Source organism: Protomyctophum bolini (assembly GCF_963924005.1).
Source record: "Protomyctophum bolini genome assembly, chromosome: 3".
Lineage (NCBI taxonomy): Eukaryota > Metazoa > Chordata > Actinopteri > Myctophiformes > Myctophidae > Protomyctophum > Protomyctophum bolini.
In genome coordinates, this window is record NC_137864.1 from 21,624,712 (window position 1) to 21,645,454 (window position 20,743).

Below are 20,743 nucleotides of genomic sequence, written 5' to 3' on the forward strand. Positions count from 1 at the left end.
TCAGTACTGCTGTATGGGGCCGAGACATGGACCCTCACAGTGGAGCCAGTACTGATGTATGGGGCCGAGACATGGACCCTCACAGTGGAGTCAGTACTGCTGTATAGGGCCGAGACATGGACCCTCACAGTGGAGTCAGTACTGCTGTATGGGGCCGGCAGGGCACTGTGTCAGGTGCCCAGAACTAGGGGCAAGTAAATTGACTCTATGGGAGCTAACCCAGGGCAAAGCCAGGAGGGGAAAGAAGTGTACCACCTATGTAGACGTACTGCGGTTCGACAGCTTGGCTGACAACACTGCAGAGCTCTGGAACCTGATGTTATAGATAGGAGAGTGTGGAGGACAGCAAGAAAGAAAGAAAGAAAGACAGACAGACAGACAGACAGACAGACAGACAGACAGACAGACAGACAGACAGACAGACAGACAGACAGACAGACAGACAGACAGACAGACAGACAGACAGACAGACAGACAGACAGACAGACAGACAGACAGACAGACAGACAGACAGACAGACAGACAGACAGACAGACAGACAGACAGACAGACAGACAGACAGACAGACAGACAGACAGACAGACAGACAGACAGACAGACAGACAGACAGACAGACAGACAGACAGACAGACAGACAGACAGACAGACAGACAGACAGACAGACAGACAGACAGACAGACAGACAGACAGACAGACAGACAGACAGACAGACAGACAGACAGACAGACAGACAGACAGACAGACAGACAGACAGACAGACAGACAGACAGACAGACAGACAGACAGACAGACAGACAGACAGACAGACAGACAGACAGACAGACAGACAGACAGACAGACAGACAGACAGACAGACAGACAGACAGACAGACAGACAGACAGACAGACAGACAGACAGACAGACAGACAGACAGACAGACAGACAGACAGACAGACAGACAGACAGACAGACAGACAGACAGACAGACAGACAGACAGACAGACAGACAGACAGACAGACAGACAGACAGACAGACAGACAGACAGACAGACAGACAGACAGACAGACAGACAGACAGACAGACAGACAGACAGACAGACAGACAGACAGACAGACAGACAGACAGACAGACAGACAGACAGACAGACAGACAGACAGACAGACAGACAGACAGACAGACAGACAGACAGACAGACAGACAGACAGACAGACAGACAGACAGACAGACAGACAGACAGACAGACAGACAGACAGACAGACAGACAGACAGACAGACAGACAGACAGACAGACAGACAGACAGACAGACAGACAGACAGACAGACAGACAGACAGACAGACAGACAGACAGACAGACAGACAGACAGACAGACAGACAGACAGACAGACAGACAGACAGACAGACAGACAGACAGACAGACAGACAGACAGACAGACAGACAGACAATTATCTGTCTTTTTTCAGAGGGGGGCATATTAGAAAAAGATAAAGATAGATAAAGATACTTAGGATGCAGTATCCATAGCAACATTAACAAAATACCAGTAGAGATGATCAGTAAAGTGCAGTGACAACACTGAACGGGTGATTCTTCTCAGCTATCCTACTATAAAGGCGCCACGTCTCTGTGTGCGTACGTATGTGTGTGTACGGTTGTAAGGCACGTAACTCGAGAACCGTTTGACCCACCGACTTCACCTTCGACACACGCGTTCCACACCCCCACAGGGAGTGCAGTGCCAAGTATCGAGTCGGTCGGACCCACTGTTCTCCACAACCACCACAAAAGGCTCTGGCCAGGCTCTGCCAGTGGGCCTAATGAGGCCAACGCCTGTGCAATTTCCAGCCTCTGCCAATTGAGGCTCAACCAATCAGGCTCTGCCAGTGGGCCCAATTGATTGCCAAGTACACTTTTCAGTTTGCAGTCTTCACACACACAGCCACATACACATATCTGCATGTGGGACACCGGCTGACAAGTTAAAACAGGTGTTATAGCAACGTATATCATTAGGTTCCCAAGTTGTGTGTGTGTGTGTGTGTGTGTGTGTGTGTGTGTGTGTGTGTGTGTGTGTGTGTGTACGGTTGTAATGCACGTAACTCGCAGTGCCCGGACTCACGTCGGTCGGAACCACGGTTCTCCAGAACCACCCCAAAAGGCTCTGTTCAGGCTCTGCCAGTGGACCTAATCAGCCTAAATCCCCTCACCTGACCTGTGCAATTTCTAGCCTCTGCCTCAGCCAATTGATTGCCATGGCAACCCCACACCTGACAATTCATTAGCCTACTTATAACCAGTCCACTTTTCACAGTCAGTCAGTCTTCTTAAGAAGTTGCGCAGTGCACTGCACGTTAAAGCGACCCCTCTCCGTGAGGTCGGACTGCTGTGACTGTGAGTAGTGCCACGTTAATGACAAACAGCTGCAAACAGTAACAAGGCAGGCAAAAGGCATAATCAACGTTTATGGCAGTGGTCACTGATTGATGAATGAATGAATGCATATAAACACATGGATGAGGATGATGAAGGCTGGTGTGTGCTGGATGGTTATATCTCCGATCTCCTGGTGGCCAAATCCACAGAGTGAAGATATCACCTGCGCTGCGCTACAAATGGAACCAAATGGATCTCCATGTGGGACACAGAGCTATGACAAGTTGACAGCGGGTACGATTAGGTTCCTAAGTTGCATCGTTCTCAAGTAGGCCGGTGGACGACGGGCACGTACAGGTCTAGTGCTTCTAAAGACAGCCACTAACCACACCAACCCCTCCAATTCATCATAATAAATCATCTTCATCATCAGCTACATATAATATAACGTGCTTTTCCACTAGCGCTCAAAGGACTAAAGCTCATAAACCCTGAGGGTGTGTACTCTAGAGAGTCTAGATAGCCGTCGTACGAGTTCACAAGTTCAGACATGTTGTTGTTGTGAGCTTGTAGAATGTCTCTCGTCCAAGAATGTTTTCCTCAGAGAAAAAACCCTAACCGAACCCAAACACGGCTCCGTAACATTGATTGATTGATTTATTGACTGAAAATGTGTGTTTGCAGAATGGGTACAGTAACAGTTAATTACAAAGTAAACTAAGAGGATAAAAGCAGGAAAAGCACTAGTAAGAATTGTTTACACAAGGGTCCTCCTCATGTAAACCTACAGGCCCTCATTTATCAATATGGATGTACACCCAAAAATGGGCGTTACGACGTAATGCACTGCAATTTTCCACATTTATCATTCCAACGTGACTTTGGACTTTGACGTACGCCATGCCAAAAGTCAGGTCCAGTGTTGTTTTTCGCAGCAAATTTAGATTTTAGTTTTAGTTGTATAGTCTCTTGAAGTTTTCAGATTTCAGTCGACTAAATCTACAGTTGATTTGGTCGAACAAAATGTATTTTACAGCAAGTGTTTTTCTCACTTGCTGAAAATAGCTGATCTACAAGCTCACAACACGTCGCATGCAACTAATTGTAAAATGACTAATACTGGATCTCCTTCCTAACATTTTAGTCTAGTTTTTATTTGTTGACGAAATTGTCAATATATTTAGTCTTAGTGTTAGTATACAGGTAGCTTAGTTTTCATTTAGTTTCCATTTAGTTTTCATCAGTGGAAAAAGGTAGTCGACGAACATTTTTCATCTTAGTTTTAGTCGACAAAATCAACACTGGTCAGGTCGGGAGCTGTGGTTGACTGGCAGAGCAGCATTGACTGACCAGCTGACAGGAATCTGAAGTTATGTATTCACTCCTAATAGCTATAAAACGAATTTGTGGTATTTTGTAAAGGCATACATCGACGATGTGTGATGTGAAATTGGTAGGTGACTTCCAACTGTACAAGCAATTCAAAGCGTGCAATTAAAAACAATATTGTAAAATGTTAGGTTAGAATAGATGCTTAATCAAACAGTGCTTTACAGGCTCTGTTAAAACATGCGAGCGGCGAGCGCAGCAGTCTCCGAGATTCTGTAGGTCTGTAGGTCTGATGATCTGGACGTGCAATTTATCTGGGGGACATCAGGCGCCTAGAAGTAATCCCTGTGATGAAAATCACATTTTGATTTTGGACACGCACGCCTATTTTATTTCCAAGTGACAATGACATGCATGTAGCCTGCCTATTTGCAATGATAATTACAGGCTAAGTTATGTGCTTAATCGTTCACCTAATTAAATAAGTGCTTTAATAGTCATTCAGATAAATTGCAGGTCCAGATCATCAGACCTACAGTAGGCTACAGTAGGTTACAGTAGGCTACAGTAGGCTGAGCGCTTCTTCTGCGAGAGCATTTCCGGGACTCGGGACCGGCGGGCGGACGAAACCTACATTATGTACCAGTGTTTAAATATTGTCATGTACAGTGCTGAGGTCTCCAAACCTACATTATGTACCAGTGATTAAATATTGTCATGTACAGTGCTGAGGTCTCCAAACCTACATTATGTACCAGTGTTTAAATCTTGTCATGTACAGTGCTGAGGTCTCCAAACCTACATTATGTACCAGTGATTAAATCTTGTCATGTACAGTGCTGAGGTCTCCAAACCTACATTATGTACCAGTGTTTAAATCTTGTCATGTACAGTGCTGAGGTCTCCAAACCTACATTATGTAACAGTGTTTAAATCTTGTCATGTACAGTGCTGAGGTCTCCAAACCTACATTATGTACCAGTGTTTAAATCTTGTCATGTACAGTGCTGAGGTCTCCAAACCTACATTATGTACCAGTGTGGTTCCCAAACTTGTTCATGTCAACAAGGACCCCCAAATTGACACTAATTAGCCCGCGGACCCCCATTTGAAGAGATATGCCAGAGACCCCCACAAGATCAGCTTGTTACGGCTCTAGCAGTGATTCTCAACCTGTTTAATATCAAGAATTAGGCTACGGACCCCCAATTAATGACATTTCTATCTCTGAGATCCCAAATTATATTATAAAATCAATGTGAATTTAACTCTGAGTGTACAAATGGAACCAAATGGACCCATCAGCGTCCATTTGGTTCCATTTGTAGCGCAGTGCAGGTGATATCTTCACTCTGTGGATTTGGCCACCAGGAGATCGGAGATATAACCATCCAGCACACACCAGCCTTCATCATCCTCATCCATGTGTTTATATGCATTCATTCATTCATCAATCAGTGACCACTGCCATAAACGTTGATTATTACTTTTTGCCTGCCTTGTCACTGTTGCCAGCTGTTTGTCATTAACGTGGCACCACTCACAGTCACAGCAGTCCGACCTCACGGGGAGGGGTCGCTTTAACGTGCAGTGCACTGCGCAACTTCTTAAGAAGTTTAAATAAATATCCTACAAACCGATTCCATTCATGATGATGCAACTGTGATATGTGACTAATGTAGCCTATAAACTACTTGACAAAGGTTGTACCCACACAGAATAGTCATACTGGCAAACACTGCTGTTTCGCTCGAGTGTGACAAAATGCACACTTGAAAGTAGGTGTGTGCGTGTGCGTGCGTGCGGTTTACGATCACATGATGCCGTGCAGACGTGACCGCTCGCCGAAAACCCACGCTCGCCTCGAATTTGAGGCAGAATTTACACGCAAGCACAGCCACCAGACAGAAAACCCATTAGAACAGATTACAAGAAAAGCTGCCTGGCATACTGAAAAGAGACTACCCAAAACCAAAGCAAAATGGAATACTATCTAGCACTAAAAAGAGAATATGCAGTACATTGGCTGAATACCTGAGCATGGTAACCACCCCAAAACTTAGGAAAGCCTTGACTAGGTACAAACTCAGTGAACGCAGCCTTGCAATAGAGAAAGGCCATCACAGACAGACCCCACTCTACAAGGGAAGACTATGCACCCACTGCACACACAATGTGGCGGAAACAGAGCTACACTTTCTAACCACCTGCCCACTGTGTGACATCAGAGACACATACTGAACATTAAATTCCCATTGGCAATGAATGGACAATTTTACGTCCTATAGTGTAAACACAAACATTGATATGTTGTATATATAAGAGTCTTTCAACTCTCAACTGTCAGTAAGACGTTGGTGATGATGTACGATGATAAGAGGCCCCTCACTTCACACAGGTGTGATTTGTTTGTATACTATTTAAATATTTTTGATAAAATAAATTGTTATGTCTGGTATTTGTCCCAAAGTGACTGCAAAAGCTTGGTTCCATTTGTTTCAAAAAGCTTTATACCCTGTATATATGACATGTATATAACAACGCAATGTGACATTTTTATTATAATTTGACGCTTGCTTTGGCAATGTAAACGTATGTTTTTATTGCCATGGGTGTTTCCTTTGAATGGAATGCTGTGTGTGTGTGTGTGTGTGTGTGTGTGTGTGTGTGTGTGTGTGTGTGTGTGTGTGTGTGTGTGTGTGGTGTGTATGTGTGTAAATATTAGTTTTTCTAGTATACACTCATTACACTGTGTGTGTGAGAGGTGAGTCGCACTAATTTGTGCAAACACACACACACACACACACACACACACACACACACACGTGACAGGAAACCATAAAGCTGGGTCACATGATTCAGCGGGTCAAACACTGTCCCAGTTGGGGACATACAAATAAACTTGACCTTTGACCTTGATTATGAAACAACAATCAGTGCTAGAAAGTATCTCAGTACATTTACTTAAGTATTGTACTCAATCCATTCTGGGCGGAAACCCCTTTTGGTGTTTTGAGCATTATGTTACACTTTAGCTATTGAAAAATAGCAGATCTACAAGCTCATAGCGAAAAGCCATCGTTCTCACGATAATACAAATCTATAAATATAAATCTACAAATCATAGACACTGCAACGTGCTGCAGTGCGCACAGGACGCACAGAGAGAGAGAGACTTCACAACACATTCAATGTCCAACACAGTAGGGGAAGTTACTTTCTCCAAGACATATTCATACCTTGCGTATATATATATGTATATGTATATACGCTCTGTATCTAAAATGGTGCATTTATATAGCGCCTTTATCCAAGGCGCTTTACATAGATTTGCATTACATTCACCCACACATTCATACACTGATGGCAGAGGAAACCATGCAAGGCACCAACCTGCAAACACACATCAACATGAATCCAACAAAACCACTACACAATACAAGTCTATGAAGATATCTATGACATCTATGAAAAAATTAAACTTACTATACACAATTGTATACAATAGTGGGGAGGTCCCTGCTTCATCTCTCTCAGCTAAGGGCTCCAGCTTTTAAAAGAGCCTATACATAATATGTATAGGCTGGCCTATGGAGTTGTGCATAACTAATATTATTAGTTATGCACAACTCCATAGGCCACTGATAAAACACACTGCATTGTTAGCACACTGCTTCACGTTGCTGTCGGGAGGAAACCTTATAACTCCATTGTTGATGTTTTTGCATAAATCAGTGCTATTTAACACCCTTTACGTCTGTGTGTTGTTTCAAACATATTGAACCAATGGAAAGTAGTAAAAAACGCTTTGGAGAAAACCTCTTAACTCCATTGGACCCTCAAAATGTCTGCTAAAGCAACTAACTCCACCACCAAATAATTTTCATTTCCTAAAAAATGAACATTTTGGAGTTAAGAGGTGTCTTCCCGACGGCAGAGATATACTTTAATAGAAACACTAGAGCGGTGCCCTACATGGAATGATGCAAGTTGGAAATGCATTCCCCACCCAGTTATTATGTCTGTGTCCCTCTTATGCCCACAGTCTATGCAGACGTCAGAACACCATTGTGATGTCAGAACAGGCCAGCTCCATGGCAGTTCTGCACAACTGTGGGGCCGACCGACTCAAGGCCTGGGCACTGCACTCCCTGTGGGGGTGTGGAATGCGTGTGTCCAATTTGAACTCGGTGGGGCGAACGGTTCTCGAGTTACGTGGATCACACACACACACACACACACACACACACACACACACACACACACACAGTGACCGACAAGTAGGCATGTAACTTTATATTGTATATCGGTATATCTATATCGATATTAATCCCGGCGATATGAATCAATTTAATAAAATAAAATCTTTCTTTTTTTAGGAGGGCTAGTGTATTATGGTGTGTGATAACTGATATGAAATGTGAGCTTTAATCATATTCCATCATATTCAAGTGCTATTGGAGAAGAATGAGTCACTTTCAGTAGTAGAGCACTGTAGAGGGGGGCTGTGTGTCTTCTACATCTACATCTATCGTAAGATGCCATCAAGAAAGCTTTTTTGATATGTTAATTCGAGCTACTGTAGGTTCTAAACAAGAAAGCATGTTTTAGTTGTTGCACAGAAATTAAGTCATTTTACAGAAATGAGAGACTCCATGCAGTCACTTTCAGTTTCAGTAGAGTGCTATAGAGGGGAGCTGTGTGTCTGTGACTGTGCCCAGGTGATGGCCGTTGATGATCATTAATACATCAAGGAAGGCAATTATGTTTCTGCACTGTCAAAAGTAAAAATGTGAAAAAAGCTTGGGGGGGAAGCACACTGGGTTGGAAACACACTTCACAACTGTACATCTTACGATAATTAGTCGACTAAAACTAGACTAAACCTAAAACTTTTCAGGTGACTAAAACGGAATGGAATTTTATTCATAAGACATGACGACTAGTAAATTCAAAATCAAAGTTTGCTGTCAAAATGAACACAGCAGGGGCATCCGCTGGCCTAGCGGTCCAGGCGCATGCCACATATATAGGCTCTGGCCTGACAGCACGTTTGAGTGCCGTTCATGACGACCATTCCTGCTATCTCTCTCCCCTTCTCTCTCTCTCCCTCTTTCCTGTCTCACTTGATACTATCAATAAAGGCAGAAAAGCCAAAAACTAATCTTAGAAAAATAAAAATCATCATATCATATCATCATATCATCATCATCATACTATAATTCAATCAATGTCTGAATGTCTGTCAGAATGAATGTCTGAATGAATGTCTGAAACACTGCCGTAGTGTCTCACTGCCTGCACCAATCGCTCCGACATTTCACACAGGCATTAACCATAATATTACGGAGGTCTTAACGGAGCCCTTTTTTCAATTTAACAAATTATTGATTAATAATGTATTTATTAGTGAATTAAAATTGCCCATCGACTTAACATGGGGAAAACAACTTCACATCAAGTCTTTTTCTCTCAGAAACCGTCGGAGCTACAGTCACAACACTTGGAGGGGAGGTTCATAATAATTATTTCAATTAATATAATAAATGATTACATCAGTCGGCCTCATGGTGGCGCTAGAACAGCCCATATTACATGTCGCCTTGTAACTATTGCACCGTAGGTCGGAAAATCAAAATGTCACGCTCACTGTATTCCTTGGGTCATGACCTTAGAGTACATATGAATAGAGACGGCACCGGATTTCTCCTCCCATCCACTAAGTTGCTCAAAAGCGCATGAGGCGATTTCACTCCTCCTTCCGGGTAGGAACAGAGTGCATTCTGGGATGGATTGGGCCCAAACGCATGAACGTGCTGCCGTTGACTATCATTGCACGCGTTCACATGCGTTCACGTATGAAACAGTGTTCACGTGTCATCATGAACGTGTGCAATGATAGTCAACGGACCAGTGCGTTCATGTGTTTGGGCCAGTGCTGCTATACCAAATTTGGCCACTATGTCCATTTCGTCTCAGGGTTTCCTCCGGGTACCGTCTCTATTCATATACGCATGACGCATCTCCCCATATATAGGCCACGCCCATTTGCGTCAGGATCGATTTTTTCTTCAAAACCCACTTTTTCCTCTTCCACCTACAGCTTTTGTGCAAATCTCACAAAAATCGGTACACATGATCTCTGAACCTATCCGATTAAAACACCACAGGCAGAATTTTCATAGTCCGTATCGTTCAGCTGTAATCGTCCAAAGTTAGTGGGAGGGGCCTGTTTCACAAAAAAATAAAACAAATCTCAAACGGAATGTCCAATCCACCCCAGATTGTATTCACATGTCGAGGGTGGTTTAATCAACGGAGAGCCCAAAGCAATTCCATTTTCATCCATAGGGAGAGCTGCAAATGTGGAATTTGTAAATGTTTATTGCAAAAGCATGCTTTTTGGGGGAGACTGAACGGGAGCGATAGCCCCGCCCCCGCGCTATTCGTTTCAGTGGAAGTTGCTCAGTGGTGTTTTGAAGCACCCGAAAGAACCGTCTACTTTCGCGTTTTTCCCCCCAATTTGGACACCAAATTTGGTGTTTGTACTTACACATGATCACAGGGGGTGACTTGACATTGTAATTGGCTAGCTAAATCAGTGGGGGAGGGGGCTACATTTCCCAAGCCGTCTGTGCCATCGAGCAAACCACACTTTTCCCCAGAATTGCACCTTTCCTGCACTACTTGCGTGTCCATGTGTTTGGTTAGGCTGATACATAGCAACAGTCCTATACAGTCATGAGTCCGAGACCCAAAACCCTAACCTAACCCTATAACCACACACAGACGGCACGGTGATATTTGACCCGCCACAGGTATACTTTTAACCCGTAGCACATGTCAGGAGCCACGGGTGATTTTAAACCTAGGGATGCTCTGATCAGGGTCTTTGGGACCCCTACCGATCACCCATTGTTTTTCTCATGATCGGCCGATACCGATACTGATCTTGTGAAATGTTGCAAATTTCACAAGATCTTTCCACTTAAATGGTGTAAAAGATCAGTTTCTCCAGATAGAGTAAATATCCGATCACAGACAGGGTAAATGCTGATTATCGGAGCATCTCTACGCAGCACAGGTTACTTTCAACCTGCAACACATGTCGGGAGTGACGGTGTTGTCGGACTAATGACTGTAGGTCTGTTGGTATGTCTAACCAACGTATGCACCCCTCAAGGGCCTCTGACACCACACTGATTACACCTCAAAATACATGCATCAATAATAGGATCTAGGATCGCTGTACCCACACTATACATCATTTGGTGTTCATATATTTGAACTGGAAAGGAGCTAGCTGGTTCGGGCATCTGGTTAGGATGCCTCTCGGGCGTCTCCCGACCCCGGGGAAGACCAAGGTGCAGTTTGAGGAAACACATCGACTCACTGGCCTTGGAACGTCTCAGGATCCCCCCCCCAGGAGGAAGTCACTAATATTGCTCTGGAGAGGGACGTCTGGAACACTCTGGTGGAACTGTTGCCCCGGCGACCCGACTACGGATAAGCAGTTGAGGATGGATGGATGGATGGATGGATATATTTGAACTAAGGACTAGTAATAATAACACAGCATAACTTTTTTGCAGCATACAACCTATCCACCAATCACATCACATGACACACGCTGATAATACAACCTATCCACCAATCGCATCACATGTCACACGCTGATAATACGTGGAGGCCCAGGGGTTTTCAGAAGGAAACCATTCCACACCGACTTCCTGATTTGTTCCACAGAGGGAAAAACACACATTTCTCAAACTTCTTTCGGGAGCTGCCCATTCAGGTTTATCTGTGCGAAACATCCCACGCATCCCCTGATCCACTACAGATAAATATAATGATGTATTCAGTATGTATGTATGTATGTATGTACAGTATGTATGTATGTATTTTCACTCCAAAAAATTTATAGCTATGAAACTAAAGAAGAAAGGGGAAAAAATGTAGGCCTGTTGGTTTTGTTATGTAAACACGCACAGATATATGATGCCTAAAAGATGTTGAGGTGTGTAACAGTGTACGCTGGTCCGAGCAGGGTTTGCACGGAGTAATCTAGTAAAGAGAGTGGCGACATTATAGCGTTGACTCCCATTGTAACAATGGAATGCAGAAGTGCTCATTCTATCTCAATGGGATAGTTCCAGCCATGGGAGCAATGTTTGCTTGTCACTACTCTCCTACTCTCTACACTGTGGGTTTGCACTAAGGTTATATATAGACTCCCCCCCCCCCCCCCCCACACACACACACACACACACACAGACACAACACCAAGGGATACCATGACCACATGCATGCACTATACATTATTACACTCACACACACACACTTTGTCAATGGGATCTGTCTTACCTTGACACTGGAAGCCCTGCTTTCCAAAGCCCCTGAGAAGGGAAAAAAAAGAAAAACGCACACCTGAATATTCAGTCTGTGGAATGCACGCCCACCCAAACACACACGCTACATTCAGAGAATCCACTCGGACACACTTGTGCGCACATGCAGGTGGTTCTCTCTCTCTCTCTCTCTCTCTCTCTCTCTCTCTCTCTCTCTCTATCCAGATAAGTATCTCTCACCATCCACACACACATTCATAAAAGTAGCTCACACAATACATGAATTAGATTCAAAGAATTCTCACTCTTACACAGGGGAAATAATTCACCATTCAGAAAACCACACACACACACACACACACACACACACAGTCCTCCACCTGCCCTCCTCCAGTTACCAACATAGATGTCAGTCCATGCGGTAAAACGACCGCTCTGCGGCGACACACACATGCACACACACACGGCCACACACGCACGCACGGACACGTCATTATGTAGGCTGCTGCTGTCGCATTGAGGAGAAATCAGTGGCAAGCGGAGGAATGGCGCAAAATACCAACGTGACAACAACAGTGTGTGTGTGTGTGTGTGTGTGTGTGTGTGTGTGTGTGTGTGTGTGTGTGTGTGTGTGTGTGTGTATGCATGTCCGTAGGGACATTCAGATAATATCCGCAGCAGCAAGTGAATCACCTGTGTCCCGCAGACTGTCAAACACACACACACACACACACACACACACACACACACACACACACACACACACACACAGTTGTCACGTTGACATTACTTGTATTAGCTATACTTGTGAGGACGTCAAGGTTTTAAGATGCTGGTTTTATGAATGGCATTTTAACACCTAAACCAACATGGTTTTGCCAGCTGGGCCGTGCAGGACGTCACATTCTACAATACTTGTGAGGACATTTGGTATAATAGCAATAGACCTACTAGTAATCAGATTGCATGCATGTGCAGTGCGTGACACACACACACACACACACACACACACACACACACACACACACACACACACACACACACACACGTCCATACAGTATTAACAGAAGTTTATTTATATTCATATAAATATTAATTGTATTTTGTACCATATAAAGTCCGTACAGTAATAATTAACAGGTTATTGCAATAAATATCCATATTAATTATTACCATATAGCCTATAAAGAATGTACAGTGCAAACAGGTTAATTATTATAAATATTATAAATATTAATGATTACCATATAAAGTCTGTACAGTGCGAACAGAAGGTTAATTATTATAAATATTAATTATTAGCATATACAGTCTGTACAGTGCGAACAGAAGGTTAATTATTATAATTATTATAAATATTAATAATATTTTTTACCATATAAAGTCCGTACAGTGGGAACAGAAGGTGGGCTGCTTGAAGAACCTGGCGGTGAACTTGTGGTTCTTCACCTCGTGGATGTTCTTCTGGCGCAGCGCGCCCTGCCGCGCGAAGCCCCGCAGAGTGGCCTCCGGGCCGGGGGAAGGGCCGCCGTTCTCCTCGGTGGCGGCCCCCCCGGCGGAGGAGGCGCTGGTGGAGGTGGTGGAGGTGGAGGTGCTGGAGGTGCTGGTGCCGGTGCTGGCGCTCAGGCTACCGGACGACAAGGAGGACGTTTCGCCGCCGCCGCTGCTCGTGTCAGCCATCTTTATATAGAAACGAGGAAGAAGGAGAGGAGAAAAAAAATACAGCAGCAGCAGCAGCAGCAAGCCAGCCAGCCAAGCCAAGCAGGCAGGGTGTGTGTGAATGTGTGTGTGTGTGTGTGGGTGTGTGGGTGGGTGGGTGTGTGCGGGCGACGCGCGGACACGGACAGACACACACGCACGCACACACACACCGCCCGGCTGAACGGCGAAACTATACCGAAACGGTGTCGAGACAGAGAGGAGCGCAGGTGTCTCCTCCTCCTCTCTCTCTCTCTCTCTCTCTCTCTCTCCGCCCCGTGTGTGTGTGTGTGTGTGTGTGTGTGTGTGTGTGTGTGTGTGTGTGTGTGCGAGACAGACAGACAGGTACTTCCGGGCAGGTCCCCACACCACCCGTGTCTGTGTGTGTGTGTGTGTGTGTGTGTGTGTCACTGTGTGAGAGAGAGAGAGAGCGAGAGAGAGTGTGTGCGCGCGCGTGCGTGCGTGCGTCCTCCTGCCAGCTGAGCACCACTAGTAGCTGCTTCCCTATTAGCTGTCAATCAAAGTTTAGATGATGACACACATTGGCATGACTGAATACAACATTTGATTATTATTTGCATAAATTAATATTTGTATAAATAAACAAACAATATTTCACGTACATAATAAACAGGGATGATGACGACGATGTCGACGCAGTAGAACAACATCAGCTGGAGGACAGTGTGCAATATGGCTCCAACTTTTAATCTCAAATCTCTCCACACACAGTCAACATGGATGAGTCAATCTAGCCTCAAGCAACTCAACACACTGTAATAATGCTATCTGGCATCTAGAGTTGGAATAGCAACCCTTCACACACAGTTAGTCCATTCATCCACACATCCAAAATGAAAAAAGCTGAGGCCCCTAAAATACCAAAAATAACCACCAAAATAACTTTGCTTCTATAGAGCTGGTTGCGTTATTTTATTTTATTTTTGAGGGGCGCTATAGCACCTCCTATTCCTATATAGCTTTTGTCCTAACAAAATGTCCGCAACACAAACATTAGATGCCATTGACAATGAAGGGAAAATGTCCCATATTTGCCATCGACAATGAAAGGAGGAAGTATACGTCAAACTTCCGCCAAATATGACGTAAATTTGTGGCATTCTGATTGGCCAGTGTGAGATGATGCATGATGATGATGATGATATAAGAAATAAGAGCACCCCTCACTTCACACGGCTGTGATTTTATTTATTTATGATGGTATATCAATACCATTTGGTTTAATTTGTACATTCTCAGAGTTAAATTAACATTGATTTTAAAGTATAAATTGGAGTCCCATGATCTTAACGTCCGATGTACCCTAAAGCATGTCAAACATGAGGGTCTTTGATATTAAAAGGGGGGAGAGACAGCGAACACTGCTAGAGCCGTAAAAACAAATCTTCTATTATGGGGCTCTGTCATATCTTTTCAAATGGGGGGTCCGCAGGATAATAAGCGTCACACACCCCTGGGTTGCCAACGACTTCAGTAGGTCAGTACGGGTATAATACAAGTGAAGACGTGCGTGCGGCCACGTGTGTGTGTGCATGTGCACTGTACAGGCCATGTTAATAGGACTTATACTGCACTGTACAGGCGTTAATAGGACTTATACTGCACTGTACAGGCCATGTTAATAGGACTTATACTGCACTGTACAGGCCATGTTAATATGACTTATACTGCACTGTACAGGCCATGTTAATAGGACATACGTATACTGCACTGTACAGGCCATGTTAATAGGACTTATACTACACTGTACAGGCCATGTTAATAGGACTTATACTGCACTGTACAGGCCATGTTAATAGGACTTATACTGCACTGTACATGGGCCTACAGGCCATGTTAATAGGACTTATACTGCACTGTACAGGCCATGTTAATAGGACTTATACTGCACTGTACAGGGCCTACAGGCCATGTTAATAGGACTTATACTGCACTGTACAGGCCATGTTAATAGGACTTATACTGCACTGTACAGGGCCTACAGGCCATGTTAATAGGACTTATACTGCACTGTACAGGCCATGTTAATAGGACTTATACTGCACTGTACAGGGCCTACAGGCCATGTTAATAGGACTTATACTGCACTGGATGTACAGCCCAATTTAGTCATCTAAACACTGTTTTTAATACCACATTATACAACATAATACCACACCTCTCAGTGCGAGGCGAGCTTGCAGTTTGACTATTTTCACTTTGTTTATCCGTGGGTCAAACTAAATGTACACAGGCTAATGCCTACAATTATAAGTGCTTGTCAGGGTGGGGGGGGGGTCCCCCAGGCCTGTTCAAATATGATTATTGTGGGAGGTCGCCATGCAGTTCTTATAATTATAATTATAATTGTGGGGGGTCGGAGCCTGACATGTTGGGGAACAAGGGTTTACTGTACAGCAGGGGTGACCAAAAGGTAGATCTACCAGTAGATCACAAAGGCTAGGCATGTAGACCAAATGACATGGCCCTAAAATATATTATTTAAATGCAATGAATATAAAAGGCATCTGCCAATTGAATTAAAGTGACTTGATTGACAAAAAGGGCCTCAGCTCAAACCCAAAGTATTGTATCACAAACATCAGTAGCATTACAAAGTTACAAGAAAACCCTACCAATTAAAAGTTCCCCCCTGTATTTCGCATTCCAAGTGTGTTAGTCTTATATGTAACGCCATTGCCGCGATTTCAAACGTCCCCTCAGGCCTCAGGTACATTATTTAACTATTTTTCAGCAATGTGTTTGGTGGCCTGGTGGGTAGATCTTGTTGAGCTTGTCATTTTGAAGTGACAAGCTCATTTTCAAAGTGTGGGCACCTCTGCTGTACAGTGTAAAATGACGTGTACTGTACTGCATGTTAAATGACATACTGTAGGCTATATGTTAAATGACTTAGGATACTGTTCTCTCGTAAAATTACATACTGTCAAATGTATGTAGGCTACATTCAGATCAAGTCAGGCCAGTCTTTCAGGTCATGAAAGTCATGTTCACATAGTTGAGTTATGAGTCCTTCCCTAGTCTTGTTTTTAGTTGTCAATGAAATTGTCAACATAATATTAGTCTTGGATTTAGTCATCATACAGTAGCTTAGTTTTTATAGCTGCGGTGGTCGTGGATCAGGGGTGGAGTGGACGGATGGTATCTGCAAGGTTCAAACCCAGGCTCCCCCAGAGTTAGTGTCGAAGTGTCCTTGAACAAGACTCTGAACCCCTAATTGCTCCCGAATGTGCAGGTTGGTGCCTTGCATGGTTTCCGCCGCCATCAGTGTATGAATGGGTGAATGTAATGCACAATCAATGTAAAGCGCCTTGGATATAGACAAATCCACAGAGGGTTGCCTGGGTGCGGCCATTACTGAGGTGTACCATTAAGCACAGCAGCACTGATTAGCCACACCTGGCCTACGGAGCACCTGCTCCATGGATTACACCTCAGTAATGGCCGCGCCCAGGGCACCCCTCTGTGGATTTGTCTATAGGCCTATATATAAATGCACCATTTACTATTCAAGTAGTTTTCGTCAGTGAAGGCCTACTTTACATATCAGAGGCAGCCAGTTGATCAGAGCTTGCATGTGGGCCAGAGAACAAAGCTTCTCAGAGTTCAAAGGGTGAAGACTCCCGGCCAGGGCCAGGTGATGGTGATGAGGCGAGGTGCTCACCATCAGGGACGTGCAGAGAGTGCTATGTTAAAACAGCGAAAATAGCAGATCTATAAGCTGATCTATAAAGCTCACAAGCTCACAACAAGCACATCTACAAGCTCACAACGCGTCGCGATTTCTAAACAAATTAGTTTAATGCAAAATATACTGCATTCAAGTTCAGGAGACTTCGGAAATAAACGCAATTCTCCTGAATGCTGCCTTCCAGCATGGCATGGAAAGGAGTGGAGTGGCATTTGCATTTCTTTCACCACAGTAAATGCTTCATTCATGGTCTGGGAGAGGGCAGTTGTTTTACAGACTGGTAAAAGGGCAGCCCCCTTTGATGTCTATGTGTACACGTCCCTGCTTACGGTGTCAGAACAGGATCAACCATGATGAAGAGGCCGGCTCCCATCAGAAGTGAGTCCTCGCTCGAGGGTGCTTGAAGTTTGCCCTTTTGATGGCACCCCTTTTTGTTCAGTGAAAGGGCTTGGAGAGTGATCCCTAATAAACCATTTAGCCATTGTTGCTTTGAGTTAGAAATCCTTCCTTCTTGCAGTAAGGCTACTAAATAGGCCAATATTGACAATTTTGTCAACAAATAAATCTAGTAGGCATATGCATAACGATATATATCATAAATCAATAATTTGTGTAAGAATAAAAGAAAAAAAAATAATCGTGCCAACCTCTCCGGTCAAGAACAGGATTCCTCTGAGCAGCTTCGGTCATCTCATAACGGAGGTGAAGGTAGGTGTTACACCACATTAGTGACCTATGGGTAAAGTTAGATGTTTTTATGTGGGTAATTCCTGGACTACACTTGTCTTACTGAGACAACATGTAGTCCATGAAGTAAGTTAGCCCTGCAGTGTCCATGACATCATGGACACTTGGAAATACTAAAATATCTAAATATCACAAAGTCATTGCAAAGTCACTTTCTATTTATTTAACAGTCTGGTGGCCTGTGGGGGAAAACAAATCACTTTGAGGGCGCTCTTATCATCGTACATCATCCAATCATTGTCAATGGGAATCTAACAACTGTTCCTCAGCCTGCTAATGTATAGGGGATCTGTCTGTCTGTCTGTGTAGCTGAACACTGTCTGTCTGTCTGTCTGCTGTGTAGCTGAACACTGTCTGTCTGCTGTGTAGCTGAACACTGTCTGCCTGTCTGTCTGCTGTGTAGCTGAACACTGTCTGCTGTGTAGCTGAACACTGTCTGTCTGTCTGTCTGTCTTCTGTGTAGCTGAACACTGTCTGTCTGTCTGTCTGTCTGTGTAGCTGAACACTGTCTGTCTGTCTGTCTGCTGTGTAGCTGAACACTGTCTGTCTGTCTGTCTGTCCCATGCAGATCTACAAGCTCATATGATATACATTATGGTTAAAGTGGTCAAAATGGCACTCACATATAGGTATCATGCACACGCGGACTCACAAAAGTTTGTAACAAAAAGGTTAGAAGTTAAATCACACACACATGCACGCACGCACACATCATATCTCTATAAAACATGTATATGATTTGTAACAGTCATGCATGCATGTTGTGTTGTGTTTACAGTGTGTGGTCGCCACCTACAGCCTGATGGCGGTAATGACAGCCATCTACCTCACGCACAGAAGCAGCCAAGAGGATGCCCAGCCACCCACGCCGAGCCCAGCTGCATGATGGGAGATTCACACATGCACGCGCGCACATACATATTTCGACCATTTGAAAATAGCAGATCTACAGGCTCACAATGCGTCGCATTGTGAGCTTGTAGATCTGCTATTTTCAAAAGATGTTTATGCATTTGAAAACTTGAAATGGGACATTCTGTATGAGGCCTATAGCCACTTGGCTTTTGTACTTTTACTTGAGTACATTTTTAACACGGGACTTAACAGAGTACATCTATCATTGCAGTATACTTTTGCTTAAGTATAACATTGGAGTAGCCTACTTTTCCCACCACTGATGATGCACACACACACACACACACACACACACACACACACACACACACACACACACACACACACACACACACACACACACACACACACACACACACACACAATCAGTCAAAGGATGGATAAGAAGCTCAGTGCTCAGTAAGGAGCACAGCGCTCTGCACTCAGCTTGTAGATCTGTTATTTTCGTTGCATATGTCACACTTCCCTATACATTGCATTGCTTTGTTTCAATCATTGCTCCCATCTGTACAGCACTTTGGTCAATCTTGGTTGTTTTAAATGTGCTATATAAATAAAGTATGATTTGATTTGATTGCTTGTACATTTTGGTTTTGATATAATTTTCCGTTGATTCTCTGTTGCTTCATTTAGTAAGAGAAATAAAAGGTGTTCACCCACAAGGGCAGGTCCTCTAAAAGGTGTACAGAAAGGGTTAATGTGTATATAAAGGGTTAATGTGTGTTATATGCTAATAAACGCTCCGCTGTTGTAGCCATGACAACTGATGAGGCAGCGCCGCCCAGTTCAGCCACGCGGTGTCAGCAAAACGCTTAGAAACGCTGTCTGTAACTACTGCAACTGGAGGCTAGTTTGAATTCATTTATGGTCCAATAATAACTCGGAGTCTCAGACTGTATATTACTGTATAATATCCCATTAAAGTTAGGCACCTATACGGACTTTTCTTTTCCCTTTTTACCTCCTTTATGATGAATTCCTGTTCTGCTCTATGTCCTAACCTATGTGTCTACTAGGAACTGTACTGAACTAACTGTTGAACTAAGAAGAGAAACACTGAGGAAACAGGTGTTTTGTATGTCTGGTTGGCAGGCATGTCGCGCGTAATTGTAGAACGCAGGGGCATTCACTGTGAAGAGTGCGGGCGCAGACACCACAAAACAGTTTGCAATCAAACAGCCAGTAATATACAGCGCATGATAGACGCGCCGACCACAGCAACGACAGACAGGCTGACCACAGTGTTGCAGATGCAGTTAGTATAGTGTAGCAAGCAACTCTGACAATATAGTAGGTATTTCTGCAGAGTGCAGACAGCTACCATTTGGATCAGGGACGAATTCTTTGATCAATCCTCAAGGGGCCCAGTTTTCAACAGTAAAGATTGAAATTGTTTCAACATTTTCAATGATCAATAATAATTAGATATATTATAGCATAGGAACCACTGGAAAAAAATAACAAGCATCCGTGCGCAACTTGGATCTCTCCAAAGGCCCAGATGGAGACAAAAAAGAAAGGCAGTGCCGGTTCTAGGCCTTTTGAGGCCCTAGGCAACATATTATACAGAGCCCAAAATGTTTATAAACAAATCACAAATGTTTATAAACAAATCACAAATGTTTATAAACAAATACCAA

General features: G+C 43.8%; 1 protein-coding gene across 3 annotated transcripts in view; it reads right to left on the reverse strand.

The window, feature by feature from the left end:
* The window catches only part of LOC308313075 (protein kinase C beta type-like), a 62,896-nt gene extending 48,782 nt beyond the window's left edge, over positions 1-14,114 (reverse strand). Inside the window, exons 1-2 of one of the 3 annotated variants that reach the window (XM_080759976.1) lie at positions 13,407-14,114; positions 12,048-12,079 (exon numbers count right to left, since the gene is read on the reverse strand). In XM_080759976.1, the coding sequence (XP_080616102.1) occupies positions 12,048-12,079; positions 13,407-13,711 (337 nt within the window). In that variant the 5' untranslated portion in view covers positions 13,712-14,114. Of the gene's footprint in view, positions 1-12,047; positions 12,080-13,140; positions 13,150-13,406 lie in introns of those variants that run through there. The other 2 variants (XM_080759977.1, XM_080759978.1) reach the window with 2 other exon arrangements.
* Between the last annotated feature and the right edge of the window lie 6,629 nt (positions 14,115-20,743).